The sequence below is a fragment of the Propithecus coquereli genome, unplaced genomic scaffold (assembly GCF_000956105.1).
Source record: "Propithecus coquereli isolate 6110/MARCELLA unplaced genomic scaffold, Pcoq_1.0 Scaffold34, whole genome shotgun sequence".
NCBI lineage: Eukaryota > Metazoa > Chordata > Mammalia > Primates > Indriidae > Propithecus > Propithecus coquereli.
The window spans coordinates 2,666,391-2,690,188 of NW_012149063.1; the positions used below are offsets into that span (position 1 = coordinate 2,666,391).

At 41.6% G+C, this 23,798-nt stretch overlaps 1 protein-coding gene across 1 annotated transcript in view; it reads right to left on the reverse strand.

Annotated features, from left to right (window-relative positions):
• LRP2 (low density lipoprotein receptor-related protein 2) overlaps window positions 1-4,404 on the reverse strand; it is a 201,514-nt gene extending 197,110 nt beyond the window's left edge. The window contains exon 1 of the mRNA XM_012650705.1: window positions 4,043-4,404. Coding sequence (XP_012506159.1) covers window positions 4,043-4,121 — 79 coding nt within the window. The 5' untranslated portion in view covers window positions 4,122-4,404. The remainder of the gene's footprint in view (window positions 1-4,042) is intronic.
• Window positions 4,405-23,798: the final 19,394 nt, after the last annotated feature.

The following is a 23,798-nucleotide window of genomic DNA, read 5'->3' on the forward strand; positions in this document are numbered from 1 at the left end:
GAGTAGCTGGGACTACAGGCATGCGCCACTATGCCCAGCTAATTTTTTCTATATAGATTTTTAGTTGTCCAAATAATTTCTTTCTATTTTTAGTAGAGACAGGGTCCCACTCTTGCTTAGGCTGGTCTCGAACTCCTGACCTTGAGTGATCCACCCACCTCAGCCTCCCAGAGTGCTAGGATTACAGGCGAGAGCCACCGCGCCCAGCCCATCCTATTTATTTTTAAAGATTTATCTATTCATCATACTGTGCCTCATCTGATAAGTCAAGATAGGCCAAAAGGAATCTAGAAATCTACTCGACCAAAGAGGTTGGGGACATTGAGAGGACATGTATCTAAAAATTGTCAATTCCAAGTTCATATCTTAGCTTTATCACAGGACACATGCCCTTAGGCAAGACACTTAACTCCTTTCCCTTTCACTCCTTAAATGCCCCTCCATCCCTGACCCCCACCCTGCCCCCTTCCGGGCTAACTGCTTATCTGTAAAATAATGCAAGCAGACTAGTTGATATCTAAGGTTCCCCTCTAGCTGTAAAAATTCTAAGTTTTACATACCAGGCACATGGTGTTCAGGCAGAAGCCCTATAAAGACTGGCAAAGAACTTTTTCAAGCAAAGAGAAAGAAGCCAAATGCTATGAAATAAAAGCAGCTGCAAGGTACCAGACGTGTGATGGAACAAAAATGTTTCATGTTTGTTATTGCTCCCACAATCCTTTTAAATACATAAACTTCATGTGAAGATATAATTGTCATAAAATCTGATACTAACTCTTAAGGACATTACCAAATTTTATTGGATTAAAGAGTATATCTTTGTTTCAGGTCAATACCACTTTCTCAAAAAAACCTAACCACAGCCAGTCCTGTGGCTCATGCCTGTAATCGCAGCACTTTAGGAGGCTGAAGTAAAAAAAAAATCACTTGAGGCCAGGACTTCAAGACCAGTATGGACAACATAGCAAGACCCCATCTCTACAAAAAATAGAAATATTAGCTAGACGTGGTGGCGTGTGCCTGTAGTCCTAGGCCGCTGCACTCCATCCTGGGCTACAGAGTAAGACTCTATCTCTAAAAAAAAAAAACACCAAATCCTGGCTTCCCTGGGATCTGGGAATTCAAAAACTATTAGTGAAAAATGCTTAAAGAAGATTTTCTTACGTACATTTGAAAATTGGAAATATGAATAGTAAGCAAAAAAATGTTACTTTCTGTGTTGATAAATACAATAAAAATATTAGTTTATTTTCATTGTCTACATCATCATAAGCACTTTACATATCTTATCTCTTTATGCTCACTAAATACCATGGGATAGGGTCTCTCAATATTGCAATTGATGTGATAATTAGAGACATAAACAATCTGAGCTATGCAAAGTTAGATGACTTCTTCAGGCTCATACAATTAGGAGGTGGTGCAGCCATTATTGGAACCCAGAAGCTTGACTCCAGAGTTCAGGCTTCCCAAATTTTTTCTTGAAAAACATTATACAAAATATAAGGAAAATGCAAATAATTTTTAACTACAGATGTGGTATAATTTTTTTTAAAAAAATAGACTAACCATAGAAGAGAGTTATTTTCCAATTTCTAGTGATGCAAAGTTCACAAGGAGTCTTATCTAAAATGTGCTATTAAAGGCATTTACAATGTCATCATACTTTACTTCATACAGAAGTCAGGATAATTACAACAGGAATCTAGAAACCTCCTCAACCTACCAGGCTAAGGATATTCAGAGAACGTGCATCTAAAAATGATCTGTTAGGAAAACTGGAAGGGTCCAGGTCTCAGGAACCTGAAAGAAATTCTGCCAAAACATCCACAGTCATGAAGCAGCAGGTGGATTTTACTTTCCACGGTAAAGACTTGGAAAACGTCCCTCAGCATCTTTAGTAACCTCATACACAGATAGCAACTTGGGAGACATGACATTTTCAGTCCAAAAGAAGAGAAACACAAAGAGCCATATACTGTATGGGTCAAATTAAGGCTTCTGGATTCAGAATTTTTTGGGTCTGCCATTTTAATGGTAAGACCTTGGGCAAATTACTTAAGCTCTGTGCCTCCATTTTTCTATCTGTAAAATAGGGATATTAAAAGTACTTACTTCAAAGGGATATTATGAAAATTAAATGAGTCATTAAGTAAAATGCTTAGAACAGGGCCTGCCACCTATATAAATATATCATTATATAAGTATATAATATGTTGCTATTAATATACATATTATTATATTATTATCCTAGAACGGAAGATGGATGGGAGAAACTACCAAGAAGAGTAGGTACTGGTTATTTAGTGACTAAACCCTCAGCCCAGGAAAGAGAATATCTGTTCTGGCTGTACAGGGACATTTGTAGATGAATTAGGCAAGATTTTCTTTTGCCAGGCACTGACCAGAACATATAATAAATCCTATCGCTTTATTTAGGACATGAGATATACATAACCCGAAGCACTGTGCAAACTCTCCACAATAATAATAAACCCTCTTTCTGTGTTACTGACACTGAGAAAAGGTGTTCAAAGGAAGAATTGTTAACGGCCTCCCCTGCCTCCCCTTCCTTTCCAAAGAGTTTTTTGCAAGACCAGTGGGGTTTGTTAGCGTTTCCAAACTTATTCCCAGGAAGTCTGAAATGGGTGCTGCTAGGAGTTGCTGTATACTTACTAGATTCTCTCTAAGGAGCTTACGCTAAGAATTGAGGAAAGAAAGCAGATTAACCATTTGAATACTTGCCATGGCCCATCCACAAGCCCTCCCCCTCTCCTCCATAAATGGGGACTTCCACAGTCCCCACTGGTCAACTCCAATATGTGATCCTGGAAAATCAATGTATTGCTTTTGCTAATCCTACAACAATAGGTGTTTCGTTTTCATTGTAGGACAATTAGGTTGTCGGAGAGAGGGAAGGAGCAGGGGGGGACTCTCCCATCCCCACAGACAGATTAGTCCCCGCGGTGGCAGCAGCGTCCGCTCTGTCTGTCTGGTGGTCGGTCACACGCAGCTCCCGGCCGCTACCTAGCAACGCAAAGCCAGGGGGAGAGCTCGCCAGTTCTCCAGCCGCCTCCTCGCCCTTCTCATTCATCTCTGGGGTCTCCCTCCCTCCCCTCCCCACCCCGTGCTCACTCAATCTCTCTCTCTCTAAACTCTCTCTCCCCTCCTCTCCCCGTTCCTCTCTACTTACTTGTCTTTCCCTCTCCTCTTCCCCTCTTACTGTTTTTATTCTCTCTGCTTCTTCTTCCCTCTCTTTCCCTCTTCTCTGTTTCTGTGAAAACATAAGCTCTCCGACAACGTGAAAGAAGTTTAAAGCACTTCATACCAGAAACTTTATGCATTCGAGCCCCAAAACTCTGACGGGCCCCACTCATCAACACAAAAGCCCCCACCTCCCGGCTGGAGAGGGAAACCCTTCAAGAAAATACTCCAGTATTAACAGCCTCTCTCCGCCAATCCCACCTCCCAGCCTTATCTTGGCTCGTAAACGATCTGTATCATGAGATGCGGTCTCTCGGGGGTCACCGCGGGACCAAGTTACCCCGGTGATGGCGCGGGGGGGGTCCCCTGGCCCGTGGCCCGGGCGCGCAAAGGGCTCTCCCCGGCGGGGCGCTGCAGGTGGACAACTGCGCTCGGAGCAGCGCCCGGGACCCCTGAGCCCCGGACGGAAGAAATCCGTGGGAGACAGCAGGCTGGAGACTGGAGGGGAGAACCTCATTTTCCCGGTTCGTACTGCAAGTGCTTTTCAAAAGGGTCGGGACAAACGCCCGTGGGAACAAAGAAATAGTTCCCGTGGGCTGTGCTGTCACCGAAACCGGCGGCGCTGCCTTCTCAAGTTTGCGGCTGCTCAGTTCCCGGGCGGGCTCAGGGGCGCTGCCGCTCACCGCTCGCCGGGCAACCTGAGCGCCCCAGCGGGAGCAGGTCCGGCGCCGCCGCCTTGCCCTGGCCCCTCCCTGGCCACGCTCCCCTCCGCCATCCCGCGGACCCGACACTGCCACGGCCCAGGAAGTCCGGCGCTCCGCGGCCGGCGGGCGCTTACCTTGGCCACTGGCCGGCGCCGGGCAGGCGGCGAGCGCCAGCAGCAGCGTGCACGCCACCGCCGCCGACCCGCGCTCCATCCCTGCGACGGTCCCCGGCCTCGCCGTTCCTTCCCCGGGAGTGGGCGCGCGTCGCACACAGCACGGGCAGCGTGGCTCGCGAGCGCTCCTTTAGGTCTGCGCCGCGGCCGGCTCCTAGTGGCAGAAAGCCTGCCCCCGCGCCCGAGGCATCCCGTTTTCTACCCGCGCCAGTCCCCACCCTCCAGACAGTGCATAAAGCCCTTTAGACCCGACCGCCCCGGAACTAGCATGCGGGAATCCAGCAGGGCAGGCCCCCTGCCGCCCGGCCCGCCCCCTGAACTTTGCAGCGCGGGGAGGAGTGGGCCCTCGAGCACACGCGCGCTCACACAAGCACACTCCACGCGCGCGCGCACACTCACACGTACTCATACAGGCGCACACACTCCTCACTGACACAGACTGACTCAGTCTCACACGCTCACTCAAAGACTCCTCAGTCCCACGCGCGCGCGCTCGCGCCACAGCTACACTTGAACACCGACATGCACAGGCCCGCTTTCCCGCACACGTCCAGGCACACTCACACGCGCACACTCTCGCTGCCACACGCACGCGGACACGCGCTGCCCTTACCTTGCCGCAGGATTTTCCCCACACCGAAGCCGCCTAGGCGGCTGACGGGGAAATCTGCCACCGGCATCGTTTTAGACACTAAATGAGCAATGGAAAGGGATGGAGAGGGAGAAAAGTCGACGGTGGAGAAGAGGAAGAAAAAATAAGAAATGGAAAAGGAAAGAAAAGCAAGACAAATAAGAAAAGAAGGAAAGAGCAAGGAAGAGAAGGGACAGAAAAGAGGAAGGGGAAAGGGAAGGGAAGGGATAAAGAGCCTACTGGAGAGATCTGTGACCCTCATTCCCGGCCTGAACTCTCTGGGCTCCCCTGGTTTCCCCTAATAGGGTACTAGCTGCTGAGAAGGGGGTGCTCTGTGTTTTTACAAATTAGAGAGAGAGTTGGATCACTGGGGAGTTGGATCCTTGTTTAGCTTTTCTTAAGCATCATATCTACAGGTGTAGAGCTTCTTACAAGTTTGTTCATTTTGAAGAAAAATTAAAAGGAATGAACGTCTTCTCGGTGGTGACACTGACCCTTTATAAAAGGGAGAAACACAAGGGGTTCAGAGAAGCCCGCGGATCCCTTCTTTAGGGCCTAGTTGGACGGGCTGGCTGGGGGCCCGGCCCCCAAGAGCACTGCGAGTGAACCTTACTCGCGTTCCCAGCGCACGGTCCTCAGCCTGTATGTGACACCAGAGTCCACAGAAAAAAGGAGGTTGGTGCAACTGGGAGCCCTGTATGAGGACGGGCTGTTTCCGGGCCTGAGGTTGTACCATAATCTCCTGCCCCGGCCTCGGAACCAGCTCGACGGCGGGCCTCAGGCGTCGGGTCCTGACCCAAGGAGTTCGGAGCCCTTTCCCTCAGGCGAGTGGCGCATGGAGGCGAAGCCCTGTGTGCACGTGGTCCCTGGGCACGGTCCCGCTGCCTCCCCTCCCCTGGGGCGAGAAACTGCCAGTTACTGCCAGCCCCGTCGCTCCAGAGCACCGACCGTCTGGGGCTCTGCCGACCGCAACAGTTCAGATCGCGAAGCTTCGGTGGGCTTTAGTGGTTGGTGCAGCGTCGAGGGGGTGGGGAGGGGAGGGACAAGATAAGTGCTACTTTCCAAAGACAAAAAGAAAGAAATAGATACAGAAACAAACAACTTAGAGTTTGAAAAAGAAGGGTTGTGGGACAAGGTGGTAGAGATTTCGTGGCTTTCTTTTCGAGATTTCTGGATTGGGAAATCTGTAGGTTTGTGCTCTGGCCAAAGTCACAAGAACTCTACCTCCCTGCAGTGTTTGGCGATGTGCCGCGCTGAGGTGGAGGCAGGATTGGGGACCGGAGTTGGAGGGGTTGGGGGCTGGGGAGTGTAGGGGATGACCCAGGTGGGAGGAGGGAAGGGGCGAGGGGCGCGATGCTGCCCTTCAGTCTTCTCGGGTGATTTATGCCGGTTCCAGGCGGCCGGGGCGATGGTACGAGACCGCGCCGGGGTCAGGCCGGTCCGACGCCCGCTGGGGCAGCGCTGCACAGTCAGAGAGCGTCCCCGCACCTCCGCGATACAAAGAGCCGCCGCGGGCGGTGGGGAGGCGCGCGCGCCTGGGCGGGAGGGAGGACGGCGTGTGCGGGAGGGGCTGGGCTCCTTCCCCGGGCGCGCGTGGGAGCGCAGGCGCGAGCGTGTGTGAGTGAGTGTGTGTGTGCGTGTGCGTGTGTGTCCTTTCACTGTAGCAGCTGGGGCTCCAAACATTCCTTTCTGCACTGAAGGGTTTTCCTCATTGTTGTTGTCTTTGTGCTCCAGTGTTGCCAACTTACTGGAATTCCTGACGTGGTTGCACAGCAGGGCTCAGACTGACCGTACTAGCCAGCTGCATTTGTGTATAGGGCCGACCCCGCCGTTAATCCCAGAATAACGCAGAAGAAGGGGGGAAAGGCGGGAGGGAGAACGGGAGGGAGGGGACCACTAATGGAACTTGGTCCATCATTCTCAACACTGTGTATGTAGACTCACACTCTTTTCCACTAGAAAAACCCATTTTCTCAATGCAACCCAAATTCGTGACGCTTGAAAACCCCTTCACCATGCACGTGTTTATCTCCCACATCTATGCCTGAGAGTGCCTGTTGCTAGATTTGAGGGATTAAATCCACACCAGCATCTGGAAAAGCCCAGGTGAATTCAGTTGTGATTTAAGCCAGCCTTGTCTCTCAGTAATGCAAATGGACAATTTCTTTATTTTTCACATTTCTCTCTCCAGATATGTATATAGGACTTTTCAGAGCAGTCAACCAAAAGAGACGGGGAAAATGAAAAGTGAAATTCATTCTGGTAAATGTGTGTTAATTGACTTTCTTGATATATTTTTTGCTTATTTATATTATTTTACTCATCTCAACACCAAATTACTGGAAATATTTTCAGGGCATTTGTTCTTATCCTGAACCAACTTCCTGCAGTTGGTATTAAATTGTAAAATCTCCTTGAGTAAAATCCAACTTCGGCTTGTTGTTAATCCAACCCAGATTTTCCTCCTGAGTGCTATAGAGCCAACTGCCCCCTGAATAGCTCCAGTCCAGTGTCCTAAGACCTCAAACTCAAAAGGATGGAGCCTGAACCATAAAGTGTCTACCATCCACCCCAGAGGCCAAGCCAAAATTTATGTCATTCTTGACTCCTCCCTCTTTTCTTCACCCCCATATTCAATCAATCATGAAATTCTACCAACTCAAATTCCTCAATCCACTCACTTCTCTCTCATATCCACCCACTTTTCTCAACCTCATTGTCAGTAGCCACCAACCTCTCTCACCTGAGTTATATAGCAAGAGCCTTATAACGGGCTCCTCACTATTAGCTTTGTGCCCTCCCGTTTTTCCATTCTGCATCCAGACGATTCAAAGTGATATTTCTATGAGACTGGTGCCTTGCTTTTAAATAGAGGTCATTACCCATTAGAGGATTATGGAATCAATTTAGTAGGTGAAGTCAAGAGTTGTATTCAAATGAAATAGAAGAGAACAGAAACTAAAATCAATTTCATATGGAAAGGATATGTATTGCTTCATAAAACTACTGTTTCAATGTGTGTGATACCCACGCACACACATACACTGTGTCACCATGTAAAATATATTTCTCATATGAATCTTAGTCAAAAAAATTTGAAGTATCTCACCACAAATTACTTATTAATGAAAAAGGGGGGGAAGTAACTGTAAGCAGAGAAATCTGCAGATGTTTTAATAGGTTTTTTTTTTTAAGTATGGTAGGGTCAACAGATCAGGAAACAAATGCCATTGAATATATAGTGTATTATACTCACAGATTCCAAGAGAGGGGGTACACATCATGCCACAGAGGACCACGCAGGGAGGCAGAGGGAAAGGGGAGAACTGTGGGGTAAGCTCCTTTACTGTGGTTTCCATGGGAAGGAACAGACAAGGCAGAGTAAGCAGGTTTAGGATTGACTGATCTGTATTTGAAAAACAGGCAGGAGGTCAAGGAAAGGTGACTCAGGCATATTAACAGGTTGTCCAGAACAAGGTGCATCTGGCATATGCATGCAGGACAGACGTTAAAGCATTAAGTTTATAGAAGCTAGAAATGTGGTAAATACAAGAGACATCACATTGACCAAGGAATCAAAGTTAACATAACAATCAAAGCTAATATGAGACACATCGACATCATGTGCCTCCTGATATGACACACTCTGAAGGATATAGTAGCACTTCTGTGGTTTTACTGACAAAAACACATAACCTGAATCTAATCATGAGACAACTTCAGAAAAACCAACATTTTCTCATTTTTTAGCCTGTCCAAATTGAGGAACCTTCTAGTATTGAAGTACAGTATTTGAAGAATATCCTCTATTCTTGAAAAATGACAAAATCATAAAAGACAAAGAAAGGCTAAGGAACCTGTTTAGAGATATCACCACTAAAAGCAGTATGTGACCCTAGGGTGGATCTTGAACTAGAAAGGACGTTATTGGGAAAATCAGATATGCCCTCACATCTATGACCATACCACCCTGAACGCGCCCAATCTCGTCTGATCTCGGAAGCTAAGCGGGGTCGGGCCTGGTTAGTACTTGGATGGGAGATATGCCCTCATAACTCCCTTTACTTCCCTCAACCCAGCACTTGCTGCACTTCTTGAGTACTTATGGCCTTCTCAAAGCTCTTCTCCCTCTGCAGACAGAATGATCTTTTAGCAGTTATTATGCAGACAATATCACTTGTCTGATTACAACCCTTCAATAGTTTTCCAATTTTTCTGCAATAAAATCCAAAACTCTTGGCATAGCCTACAAGCCCCTGCATGATCTGGCCCTTCACCATCTCTCTAACCGTACATGACAGTTTGGCCACACTGGCCTCCACTTGGTCCCTCAAATGTACTATTTGCTTTTCCAGCCTTGAAGGTGAGATGAAGATACTCAAGAGAAAGAAGCAAAGATTCACAGAGTTGCCTAAGTTCCTGATAGCTCTCCAGGTCTAGATACTAACCTAGTATATCCTTACAAAAATTCCCCTTTTGCTTGAGTGAGCTTAAGTGGATCTCTGCCCCTTGCAAAATGGAGCTAGACTGAAACCATCAAAAAGTGCCCAAAAGACATTATAAGGCATCTCACCTACTAGGCAGCCCCAGTATTATGACACTTGTTTTTAAAATCTTAAAGCCCTTTTATTTTTTAAATAACTTTGGACTTGCCAGCTTCAGGACCAGGTTCTGAGCCGCAAGTTAGCTGCATGTTCCTGGTCTGTAGCCAGGGCCAGGAAAGCCACAGCAAGAACTAAAGGGACAATGAGTACAGCAGCCATATTTTGCACACCAAAAATGAAGACACCAGGTATAAATATTACAAGGGAATCCTTTTGATTTGCAAGTAAAGTCACATGAAAAGTCTTGGCAAAGGTTTAAAGAAACACAGAGATTCTAACAAGTTTCACTGATTGAAAAAAGTTAAATAAAATTAGGACTTTTCCTGAAAAGAAATTTCAGGCTTGAAGACACCATCACAGGAAGTCCTGGGAGTCACCTGGGGCTAAGGTAGGCACAAATGTTCCCATCAGGCCAGTACCACCAGCACTAAAGTCAAGAAACTGTGCAGGGAGACATCATAGTGCACAGTGAAGAAGGCTAACAACACAATAGCAGGGTCAAAATGGTCAGCCTCACTGTTTTTAAATTCCTCTCTCCTAAGAGCACTTTCTGCAGGTAAAGGTCAGTGGAAACACCTGGCTAGATAATGAGTCTTGAGGGCCAGAAGACCAATGTGATTCCATCAGTCTCACAGTTCCTCTCTTATCTCAGAGATTGTGAAAGGGCTGGAGGTTGTAGAAAGGTATGTGATAAGGAATAGTATATGCACAAAGAAAACAATTATATAAAGTCAGGATCTGTATATGATCCTTGGAGTAAAAGCAATGTGGACAACTACCTCAAGGTCACCATTACGTGTAAATCTAGTCTTCAGTGTTCACAGGTTTGGGGACATGCACCAGAATTCAGCCCCACTCCCTGTCTAAGGAGCTAAGTCTGTCTTGTTCACCACCAAATTCCCAGAACCTGGCATAGGACCAGATACATGGCAGGCCCTCAGTAAATGTTTGGTCAATGAATGAATGAAATGAAACAGCATAAACTCTGCATTTGGCTTCTGGCATTTCACCCAAGTCAGAATCGAAATATTTTACTGACCTTACAGGATACAACTTATGCTGAAGAGATCTAGAGATCTTGAGATCTTGAGTACCAGGAGAATCATCCTCAGGGTATCTCAGAGTTTGAATTTCTCCTTAGTGATACTTGCCTGTAGGGTCTACAACTAACTGTGCAGTGTGAGTTGAAACAGAACAGTATTTCCCTAATGTCCCCAGGGGACATTTGGCAATATTCAGAGACATTTTTGACTGTCACAACTGAGGGGTTCTACTGTCATCTAGTGGGAAGAGGCCATGGATGCTGCTAAACATCCTACAATGCACAGGACAAAAAATTATCTGCCCCCAAATTTCAATAGTGCAAGGTGAAGAAAGCCTGAAATAGAACAATCAAATCTTTAAGATTTTGATAATAAAATCTTTCAGTTTTATTTCACACCTTTAGATCAAGAACAAAATCATAAAATCCATTAAAAAAAACCACTTCTGCTAATTTCCTCTTTCTAATAACTGGACAATACAATGGCAAAGAACTATAATTCTATAGATCAAAGTCCACTCAAAAGAAACAGACAAACATGCCAAAAAGCATTTCAAAATGGAGAAGGCACATGTGTGTTTCTACGCTTCAGTGATACTTAACTACAAACCAAACAAGAAAAGTACTTCTTTCCCCTCTCCTCTCTGGTTGACCAACTGCTATTTTTAACTCAAGCCCCAGCTCAAGTGCTTCCTCTTTGATGGTAAAACCTCCTCCATCTCTCCCAGAGAGCCTCTGTCTTTTCTGTAATTCTATCCCACCAAACCCTTACCTTCATTAGGATTGTCACCAGCCGGAATAAATTATTCGATTACATTCATATCTCCCCCAATAAACTTGATACTCCTTGAGGTCTTCTTTTTTAAATAACATTTTTAATTGTGGAGTATATTTATTAAAAAATTACAGAGAATTCCCATATATTCCACACCCAGTTTAGCCTATTATTAACATCTTACTTTAGTATGATACGTTTGTCACAATTAATGAGTCATGATTGATACATGATTATTAACTAGAGTCCATGGTTTATTCAGATTTCCTTGGTTTTTACCTTATGTCCTTTTTCTGATCCAGGATCCCATCTAGGACACCACATTACATTTGGTCATCATGTCTCCTTAGGCTCCTCTTGGCTGTGACAGTTTTTTGGATATTGCCCTTTGGTTGCCTTTTTTTTTTTTTTTGATGACCTTGACAGCTTTGGAAAGAAGTGGTCAGGTGGTTTGTATAACGTCCCTCACTTGGGATTTGGCTGATGTTTTTCTCATTAGACTGGGGTTATGGGGTTTGGGGGCAAAATCACAGAGGTAAAGTGCCATTCTCCTTACATTGTATCAAGCGTACATATTATCAACATGACTTCTGATAAATTGATGTCAGCCTTGAACACCTGGCTGAAGTAGTGTTTGTCAGGTTTCTCCACCAAACAGTCACTCCTCTTTCTTCCTTTTCATTCTGTACCCTTTATAAGGAAGTCCCTCTGTGCAGGCCACACTTAAGAACTGGAGAGTTAAGCTCCACCTCCTTGAGAGCACAATGAGGGAATTCCCCAGCATGGATAGATTCATCAGTCTGTTCCCATTTATTTATTTGTTCAATCATTTATTTATATGAATACAGAATTGTGGACATTTATTTTAGTTTGAGTTATAAACCGATAGTACATTATTCTGTTGCCCAAATTGTTCCCGCTTTGGCCATTAGGAGATCTTTCAGTTGGCTCCTGTGTCCCTTGACACACTTTCATCATTGCGGGGTTTTTGATTTGTTGTTTTATTTTGTTTTTAAACACTTCCTTACTTTCTCCAGATTCATATTGTATATTTCCTTTCCGATCATAGAATCATCCAAGGTCTTCTTCTTTTGTTCTTCATTCTATGAAGCATGAACATAATAACCCAAATTTACTGAACATTCACGATATGCCAGACGTGAGCTAAGACTCTTACATGGATATACTTACCTACTGACATCAAACAAAATTCCAGCTAAGTAGTGTAAGGGAGAGACCTTGTTTGTAATGAATTGCCTGGGGAAACATTTTATCTTATAATCTTAGGTTAGGAAAGCCTGCCTAAACAAGGCTATAATCAAGAATGGAAAGGATTGATAGTTTTGTCTATATAAAAATCAAATGATTTTTGTAAGGCAAAAAACATAATGAACAGTGTCGAAAGATAAGCTGAGAAAATAGGTTTTATACCAATAATCAAAAAAGGGTTAATATTTACTCATATAGAAAAGTTCTTAGAAACTAATAAAAAATTGAGTACCGCAGTAGAAAAATGATCTACAGTGCTTGCTTTGGTCACTCATATACTAAAATTGGAACAATACAGAGAAGATTAGCAATTAAATAAATAAATAAAAAAGAAAAATGATCTGCAAACACAGTTAGAGCTAACATTTATTTAGTGTTAGACCCAGTTATTAGGACAAATTGTGACGGACAACAAAGTAAAAAAAAATAGACCCAGTTATTAATACTATGTGCTAGACACAGTTCAAAGTGCTTTATGAATATCAACTTATTTAATCCTCATAGCAACCCAATGAAGTAGTTACCATGATAACTCCTATTTTACAGATTAGGAAACTAAGCCCAAGTGTTACAGCTCTTTTAGAATTTGTCTAGCAGGTTTTCCGGTGTTCATCGGAAGACCCAAAAACAAGAAAGAAAGAAACTGAGCCCAGCCTATAATCCTAGCACTCTGGGACACTGAGGCGGGTGGATCGCTCAAGGTCAGGAGTTCGAGACCAGCCTGAGCAAGAGCAAGACCCCATCTGTACTAAAAATAGAAAGAAATTATCTGGACAACTAAAAATATATGTATAGAAAAAACTAGCCGGGCATGGTGGCGCATGCCTGTAGTCCCAGCTACTTGGGAGGCTGAGGCAGGAGGATCACTTGAGCCCAGGAGTCTGAGGTTGCTGTGAGCTAGGCTGATGCCACGGCACTCTAGCCCGGGCAACAGAGCCAGACTCTGTCACAAAAAAAAAAAAAAAAAAAGGAAAAGAAACTAAGCCCAGAGAATTTGAGTGACTTTTCCCAAGGTCACACAGTAGCAGGCCTGGAATTTGATCTCAGTCTTACCAGCTCCAGAGTTATCAAAGCTGTATTTTCCCTGAAGGCAGATCCATGCTATAAAGACTTGGGTGGATGTCATTTATTTGGGAAATAATATCAAAGAGCAATAATGAAGGACCAGATAGGGTGAGATAGGGAAGGAGGGGAAACTAGATAGGGGGGCTATATTCATGGTACTTATTTCTAAGAATACTTCTCAGAATTGTCCACCTGAAGATTAACCAGGAGAAGTATTTACCCATCAGCTCCCATTCCCTATTGGTTAAGAGTTATCCTCAGGGCATTAACTTCTCTGTATCCTGGGGTATGCATGTGTGCTTACTGAGCCCACCACTGTCTACAGCAATGGAGACACTCTAGGGCAGAAAATGAAAGTATATGCCACGGGCACCTGAAGCATAATGCTTCCAGTCTAAGGTGAGTTGAAGCCTATATGAAGAGCCAGTTTGCCAGGCAGTTGTTTTCCCTTAATGTTCTGTGGTACTGTTACTGGTGGAATCACTCCACTTAGGAATCAGGACTTCTAATCCAGCAGAGCCTAAAATGGCAGTAGTAGTAACCAAATTCCTGAGCTGATGGTGAGAGACACAAATCTCTCTTCCACTTCTTGAGGACAGAGCATCATATACCACATCCTAGAGGACACCCACAGTTTTTTTCTTGAACTGGTGATTTAAATGAGAATTTATCATTCCATTGTTTTATTTAAGTGGTTATTTCTAATTATGAGGTGTATAAAAGAACCAAGGCATTCCAAGGTCATATACCTAGGTTTACACCTCTTTCACTATAAATGAGTTGCTTGTGAAGGCAAACACATACTCAGAATATCTGTTGATTCTAGTAAAGACAAATCACTTCTCCTCCCATATGGAAAGGGTCCAATGTAATCAACATGCCACCAAAAGGCTGGTTTTTCTATTGCTTCTCATGTCAGTGTTGAACATTTGTGCTTTTCTAGGAATTTTCCCATTTCACCCAAAATTTCAAATACATTGCCATAAATTTTTCCATTATGTGTTATCTTTTTGGAATCTGCATGATTTATAGCATTATCCGTCTTTTGTTTCTTTTTCTTTTTCTTTTTCTTTTTTGAGACAGGGTCTCACTCTGTTGCCCAGGCTGGAGTACAGAGGCGTGTCATCATAGTTCACTGCAACATCAAACTCCTGGGCTCAAGTGATCCTCCTGCCTCAGCCTCCCAAGTAGCTGGGACTACAGGCACACACCACCACACCCTGCTAATTTTTTCATTTTTTGTAGAGACAGGGTCTCGATATGTTACCCAGGCTGGTCTCAAACTCCTGGGCTCAAGCGATCCTCCCAAGGCAGCCAACCAAGGTGCTGGGATTACAGGCATGAGCCACCATGCCTGGCCTTATCACTCTTTTCATTGCAATATTGGTTATTTGCTGCCATTTCTCTTTTATCTTTATAAATATTATTAGCTTTTTCAGTCTTTTCAAAGAAGCAACTTTGGGTTTGTTTTCATCAATTATATTTTTATTTTATATTCATTGATATCTTCTCTTTTGTTATTTCCTTCTTTCTACTCACTTGGGATTTTATATATTAAAATACTATCAAACCCATCTATATTAATTTTTTATTTCAGTCATTATATTTTCAGTTCCAGAATTTCTATTCAAATGTTTTTTACAGAGCTCAGCTGTCTTGTGAAATTCTCCCATTTTGTCATCTATTTTCTTGAACATGTCAATCATGATCATTTTAAAGTCTGTACTTGATAACTCTAAGATATGGATCGTTTCTGTCTGTTATTTGTCTTTATTTTCAGTCTTTTCATCCTAGGTTCTGGTATGCCTGGCAAATTTTAATTGAATAATTTACATTGAATATGAAAAACTATGTAAGCCATGGATGATGCTATCTTCTCCAAAGAGGATTTATTTTTCTTCAAACAGACAGTTAGAATAGAGATCAATCCTTGACCCAATCAGAATGAGTTGTCTTAAGACTAGATTTCGGTCTTTTAAAGAGCTGAACTATTTCTTGTTTGTCCTTTGTACTAGGGTATAACCCTTCAGGTATCTCAATGGAAAACATGGACTGCTCCTCCCCCTTAGTAGGCTCTGAACTCCAGTATTTATCTCACCAGCATCATGACACTACTCTGATTAATCTTTTTAACATCTTAGTTTTCACTTTATTTTGGTAACATAGCTTACAAATTTGAAATTCCTTGAGGCCAGGCGCCTCACCTGGAATCCTAGCACTCTGGGAGGGTGAGGCAGGAGAATCTCTTGAACTCAGGAGTTTGAGGTTGCAGTGAGCTATGACGATGCCACTGCACCGTAGCCCAGGCAACAGAGTGAGACTCAAAAAAGAAATTCCTTGAGGAAAAAAGTAGCAGGGAATTTCTTCAGGCTTACCTCAACTTTTTCTTTTATCTCTTGAATCTTGGTCTCTCGAGTGCTAGATGTCTTGTTGCAATGCCTTTAAACAGTTCTTTTATATTTTAAATTTTAAAATATATTTTTTAGATAATTGTGGCTACTCTGATACTACAGTAAAACTGGATAAGTGGTAGTTTCTTAAAGGTAAATTGTAATATGGAACCAGAAACCATATCAATGAACTTTTTGATCCTTAGTTATATTAAAACCCACTGGTCTATTTCTCAGTTTTAATGGCTTTTGTAGCATTATGCATTGGTCACTTGGAAAACACTACTTCGTTGTTATGCAGTCCTTCTAAATGTTGATATATTTAATTATAGAATTTTCAAAAACCACATTTGTTAATATCACCACCAGACTTATCAAAAAGTATTGTGAAGCTATCAAATTCCAAGTGGCAGATACAAGTTTTCCAAAGTTCTAATTTTTCAGCCGGGCACGGTGGCTCACGCCTGTAATCCTAGCTCTCTGGGAGGCCGAGGCGGGCGGATTGTTTGAGCTCAGGAGTTCGAGACCAGCCTGAGCAAGAGCGAGACCCCGTCTCTACTAAAATTAGAAAGAAATTAATTGGACAACTAAAAATATATAGAAAAATTAGCCGGGCATGGTGGCACATGCCCGTAGTCCCAGCTACTTGGAAGGCTGAGGCAGAAGGATCGCTTAAGCCCAGGAGTTTGAGGTTGCTGTGAGCTACGCTGACGCCACGGCACTCTAGCCAGGGCAACAGAGTGAGACTCTGTCTCGATAAAAAAAAAAAAAAAAAAAAAAAAAACAAAGTCCTAATTTTTCAAACAAAAGCATGATATATTCTGCCTAATGATTGCAGTATGCCCTGTTGTCCCAAGAACCTCTTTAGTGGCTGGACACGGTGGCTCACGCCTGTAATCCTAGCACTCTGGAAGGCCGAGGCAAGAGGATCACTTGAACTCAGGAGTTCAAGACCAGCCTGAACAAGAGTGAGACCTCGTCTCTGTGTGCCTGTAGTGTAGTCCCAGCTACTTGGGGAGGCTGAGGCGAAAGGATCACTTGAGCCCAGGAGTTTGAGGTTGCTGTGAGCTAGGCTGATGTCATGGCACTCTAACCCAGGCAACAGAGCAAGACTCTGTCCCCGCCCCCGCAAAAAAAAGAACCTCTTTAGTAACAAATACATGTCAAAAAAACCACAAAAAAACAAAAACCCTGCTATATTTGAATATATTGCAAAACAACATTTGGATAATATATCATAGAATTTGTATATTAATCTGTCACCATAAAGGTGACAACTTTAAAGTAATATTTTACCCTAGAGATACCCTAACCTGAAAGGCAAATCATACTAAATAGAAAAGATTTTTAAATTAGAGTACAAATAAAATATCACGTACCATTAACAGCATTTGGGAGGTAAGTAACAGAGGAACATGTGTCCTCCTGCCATCTGTCCTCACTGACCATGGTAATTGTGAGTAAATTGACAGAAAACTTTTTAACCAAGTAGCTCCACAAATCATTCTTTAAAACTGATCTACTGCTTATGTGGCTCTTTATAATGAAAATCCTTACTATTTCTCAAATTGGAAAACTGGAGATGCTTCATGACGTAGGTTTTAGAAAAGAGCCCTGCAAATTCTTTTCTTCTAGCACAGCCCCTTTGAGTGGGCAGATAAAGATAAGGCTGTTTTCCGTACCTGAGTGCCTTTGCCTCCTCTGCCTGAGTTGGCTGGTTTTCATCTGGGTTCCTGTCTTCACTCACCAGCCATGGGAAGACTCCTCTCTATTATCCCTTCTTGTTCATGTAGTAGTTATTTCAACCAGTAATTAGACAATCGCCTCAGTTATAAAAGAAGAGAAAGGGTATTAGGACTAGAACTTTATAAATTAAAATTTTAAAAACTTTATTTACCTCTTATAAAATCCTTATTTGTAAATTGACTCTAATTTACTTACCATGTCATTTCAGTTATTAGAAATTTAAAGAGTGGCTGGGCGCAGTGCTCACGCCTATAATCCTAGCACTTTGGGAGGCTAAGGTGGAAGGATTGCTTGAGCCCAGGAGTTCAAGACCAGCCTGGGCAACATAGCGAGACCCTGTTTCTACAAAAAATTAGCCAGACACAATGGTGTGCACCCATAGTCCTAGACAAGATGATCACTTGAGTCCAGGAGTTCAAGGCTGCTGTGAGCTGTGATCACGCCACTGCACTCCAATGAGACTCCATCTCTAAAAAAGAAAAGAAAGAAATTAATTTAAAGGTTAGCTTTTTATAAATATTAAACATTATTTTCTCTTCATAATAATGTTTTAAAAAATCAGTTTCCAAAGTAGCATGTATTATACGTACCATTCTGTTAAATGGGGTGTGGGAGGGCGTCTGTGTGTGTAGAGAGAGGGAGAAAGGCGCATGAGATCCAGGCCAAGATTGAGCTCTGCTATGAAAGAGTGGTCACTGAAACAGTAAGAGTTTAGCTCCAAATGGTGGAATTTGGATGATTTTTTTAAGCTTTTCTATATTGTTTAAATTATCTGTAATGGACCCTTGTCCTCTTTACGAAAAAAGAAAACAATGAAATTACATTTGGAGTCCATCATGTAGTTTCCAAAGTTTATTTGCTCACCTCTCCGACTCTTACTCTCAAGGTCATTTAGGGAATTTCCTAAAGTCACCAACAAGTTAGTGAAACAGCCAGAACCCAAATACAGATATTCTAACAGTTAAACTGGGGTTCTTAATATGTTCCTACTGGGTTTTTCGTTTTGTTTTGTTCCGTTGTTTGTTTGTTTTTGCACTGCAACAGAAATTACTGCAGAAGTTGACTTCCAGAACCCTAAGGAAACAGAAATAAGCCCTTCTCCAAAGTCCCTGGGTTGACATTTTATGACATTATAGAGTTTCTCTTAAAAGATCCATAGGATTGACATTTTCTCCTTAAGATAACATCTTCATTTTGCTAATTTTTGTCATTTTTTTGTAAGTCACATGTAAGTCATTTATATCTCACCTAAGATCAAATATAGGGCACCTTAACGGAGGAAGAGGGTGAGAGTATTAATTCTTTCTCCCATTAGATAACAGATTGGCACTAATCTTCAATAATGGACACATTATGGTGAATGCAGACAAATGTGAACAGCAAAAATATAAGTTCTGAATTTAATTCTCAATAGACTACAACTGATCTTGGCATCAGAACCCCCTTACCCGTCTTCATCTATTTTATGGCTGCCCTGACTCCATAATTCATAGCAACAGCAAATGGCGGTCACCAAGGGCCCTCACATACAGGCATCCTCTGGCCTATGATCCTTCAGAAACACACTTTTGACAGGGAGAAGAAAGACTGTATTAGTGATGTCAGAAAAAGTAAAGAATCTGGGGGTTTTAATACATTTGTTCAGGTGTTATATCTTTCATTCTACTTGTATGTAGAGTTTATATATTTGTCATAAAAAATTCTTTATTTCTTTCAGAAAAAAAATTTTGAAAAAACTTTCCTAAGGCACAAAGACAGGGGTTTTCACAGAATACATAAATAAATCCTGAAAGCAAGCTAGAAAGGACTTTTAAGATGGTTAAAGTTAGGCCAGGCGTGGTGGCTTACGCCTGTAATCCTAGCACTCTGGGAGGCCGAGGCGGGCAGATTGTTTGAGCTCAGGAGTTCGAGACCAGCTCTGAGCAAGAGCAAGACCCCGTCTCTACTAAAAATAGAAAGAAATTAATAGGACAACTAAAAATATATAGAAAAAACAAATTAGCCGGGCATGGTGGCGCATGCCTGTAGTCCCAGCTACTCGGGAGGCTGAGGCAGAAGGATCGCTTGAGCCCAGGAGTTTGAGGTTGCTGTGAGCTACGCTGACACCACGGCACTCTAGCCAGGGCAACAGAGTGAGACTCTGTCTCAAAAAAAAAAAAAGATGGTTAAAGTTGTTTGGCCCTACTTTTAGCCTGTATATATTTACTGACTATCTATGTGACAGGTGCTGAAGTTAGAGAGATGAATAAAAATTTACCCCCTTTTTTGAGGATTTTTTGCCTAATAAAACAAGACAGCTTGATAAATATCATAATCAATGTATTCACAGAGTATTATAGGAGCATACAGAGGGAACACTTAACTCTCCTATAGGAGGAAAAAAGGATTGGAGAAAAAAATATCTATAAGCTGAATACTGAAAGATAAATAATTCACATGGCTGAAAATGAGGAAGGAGAAACATAATAAAAATCATTTATTTAGTGCATCATAGTTGTCAACAACCTTATGTAATAGGTATTTTTATCTATCCACAATATTTTTGGCATATATTATTTATATCCAATTTCTTATCTTGAATATATTTTTGGAGACCAATGTTATAGATTCCCTCAAAAAAAATTCCATTGATAAAAGTATTTACTAGATACTTAAAAGACCCTAAAAAGTTAGGGTCTTAGAAAATGGTAATTCTGTAAAAGGGCAACCTAAAAACACCCTAAATATTTATACACTAGGCATATTGCTTAGTCCAAAATTTCCCTACCTATTCAAGAGATATTTTTTCACATTATTAGAAAACTTTGAGATTCCTAAAGCAATGGCTGTTATATATTATGGTCATTTTAGCTTCTTGCTAAATTTGGTAGATTTCCTAGACCTGGAAAAAAAAATGCAATGAATGAAATGGAGAAATTATTAGAAGCATACTAACCACCAAAAATCAACTCAAGAAGAAATAGAAAATCTGAATAAATCTATAAGAAGTAAGGAGATTGAATTAATAATTTAAAATCTCTCAACAAAGACAATTTCAGCCTTCACTTGTGAATTCTACCAACATTTAAAGAAAAGTTAACACCAATCATTCTCAAACTCTTCCAGAATCTTGAAGAGGAGAGAACATTTCCTAACTCAATCTGTGAACCTAGCATTACCCTGATACCAAAGCCATCTTAAACTGTAAGAAAAGAAAATTACAGGCTAATATTCCTTATGAATATAGACAGAAAAATCCTCAACAAAATAATAGCAAACTGAATTCAACAGCATATTAGAAGGCTTACACACCATGACCAAGTGGGATTTATCCCCAGAATGGAAGGGTGGCTTAACATACAGAAGTCGATCAATATAATAGACCACATTAATAAAATGAAGGGGGAAAAAAAACAACATGATCATCTAATTGATGCAGACAAAGCATTTGCCAAAATTGACAAATATACTGACAAAAAAAAAAAAATTTAACCAAGGAGGCAAAAAACTTTTACACTGAAAACTACAAAACGTTGTTGAAAAAAATTAACAAACCCATACTCACCCACTATTCTGTGTTCATGGATTAGAAGGCTTTTTTTTTTGAGACAGAGTCTCGCTCTGTTGCCCAGGTTAGAGTGCAGTGGCATAATCATAGCTCACTGAAACCTCAAACTCCTGGGCTCAAGTGATTCTATTTCCTCAGCCTCCCGAATAGCTGAGACTACAGGCATGCATCATCACACCAAGATAATTTTTCTATTTTTTGTAGTGATGGAGTCTCACTATGGTGCTCAGATTGGTCTTGAACTCCTAGAGAAGAATTAATATTATCAAGATGACAATACTTCCCAAAGCAATCCTCATATTCCATGCAATCCCTATCAAAATCCCAATGACATATTTTGCAGAAATGCAAAAGCCAATCCTAAAATTCATATTGCAAAGGACCCCAAATAGTCAAAACAATCTTGAAAAAGAAGAGGATGAGGTGGGAGGATTGCTTGAGGCCAGGAGTTTAAGACCAGCCTGGGCAACATAGTGAGACTCCATCTCTCCAAAAAAAATTTTTTTTAGTTAGCTTAGTGTGGTGGCATATGTCTGTAATCCTAGCTACTCATGAGGCTAAGGATTGCTTGAGCCCAGAAGTTGAGATCGCAATGGGCTATGATCACACCACTGCTCTTCAGCCTGGGCAACAGAACGAGACCTTCTGCCACATACATTAGGATGATCATATAATAGTGAATTAAAACCAGAAAATAATTATTGGCCAGATATGGAGAAATTGGAACTTTTGTGCCTTGCTGGTAGGAATGTAAAGTGGTGGAAAACTGGTGGTTTCTCAAAATGTTAAACATAAACTACGATATGACCTAGCAATTTCACTTCTAGGAATATATGCAAAAGAATTAACAGAGACTCAAATGCTTATAGACTGCAGTTCATTTCAGTATTATTCACAATTGCCAAAAGGTGGAAATAACCCATGTCCATCAACAGATGAATGGATAAAAAAATGTGGCATGTTACACAGAGGAAATATTATTCAGCCATAAAATGAATGAAGCCCTGATCCATGCTACAACATGGATAAACCTTGAAAATATTATGCTAAGTGAAATGTCAGACACAAAAGAACAAATATGATTGTACTTATATATAAGATATCTAGACTAGGCAATGTATAAAATATCTAGAATGGACAGAAAATAGAATGGTGGTTCCCAGGGTCTGCAGGGAAGGAAAAATGGGAAATTATTGTTTAATGGGTACATAGTTTCGATTTGGGATAATAAAAAAAGTCTGAAGATGAATAGTGGTGATGATTGCACAACACTGTGAATGTACTTAATGCCACTCAATTGTATATTTTAAAATTGTTAAAATGGGAACTTTTATGTTAGGTATACTTTAACACAATCAAAACAATTCAAACAACAACAAAAAATAAAATGGAAATCAACAAGACAGACAGCCAGCTTTACCCTGCTCTCTGTTTGCAGAGGATCTATTTGGCAATCAACGTAGACTAAAAAGTATATTCGAAACTTCTCATGTTTTTGTCCTCCTTAGGGGCTTCAGAATTTCTTGCTTTTTTCCTGCAAACTAAGACAAACCCATACTCACCCACTTTTCAAAAGCAAATGTGTAATTTAAAACATTTATTCTCCAAATGGACTCAGGAGGTTTTTTGGTAAACATCCAGGTGCAAGGATGACTACATTATCCATTAGGCTCTTTAAGTGGCAATAGTATTTCAATGGGTTGACTCTGTTCATATAAAGTAGCACAAGCAAAATCCATTACTTTTGTTTATTTCTCCAAACTTCCTTGTATATAGTTGAAAAATAAGAAAATAAATGAAAACTCAAGTTTTCTGATTTTTTCAATGATGCGGGTGTGTCTTCTTTTCATTCCACATCAATTCAACAAATAACAATTGACTTGGCTATGAAATGAAAGGTTTTGTGGTAGGCATTGTAAGAGGGAGACATAGAGTTGTTTAATATGTGGTTCTTGCCTTCCAGGAACCAATAATCTGACACATTAAACTTGCATGAAATTCAAATTTCAATGTCTATACATCAAATTTTATTAGAGCACAACTACACCAATTCATTTACGCACTGACTGTGGCTGCTTTCACACAACGGCAAAGTTGAGTAGTTATTACACAACAGAGACCATGTGGTCCACACAGCCTGAAATATTTACATTATTCGGCTGTTTACACAAAAAGCCCTGATCAAGAAGGTGAAGTGAAATGAATATGTAAATAACAGCAAATTCAGGGAGGATGCAATAAACACCATGTGAGTGACACCCACCCTGTGCTGAGTGTGGGAGGACTACAAAGAACAGAGTGATAAAAGAAGGCATCATGAAGCTGGTCCTTGAAGGATAAAGAGAATTTCAATAAGTGACAATTCAGAAAAGAACATTCTAAACAAAGAGAAGAGTTTACACAGAGAAAGAAGAAGGAAAAGTATAAGCCAGAAAAGGCTCTGGGCATAAGACATCCCAACTCCACAGTCAAAAGGAATTATTGGGAGCAAAGAATGTGAATAACCCAGTTGTTGCCGCCTCTTTATTGCAAGCTACAAATTATTAATAATTACAAACACCAAATGTTAAATATAGTAACACTTTAATTCTCACTCAACACTATCATCTGGAATTCCATGCATTCTAAGAATTTTTAGAACGAAGCAC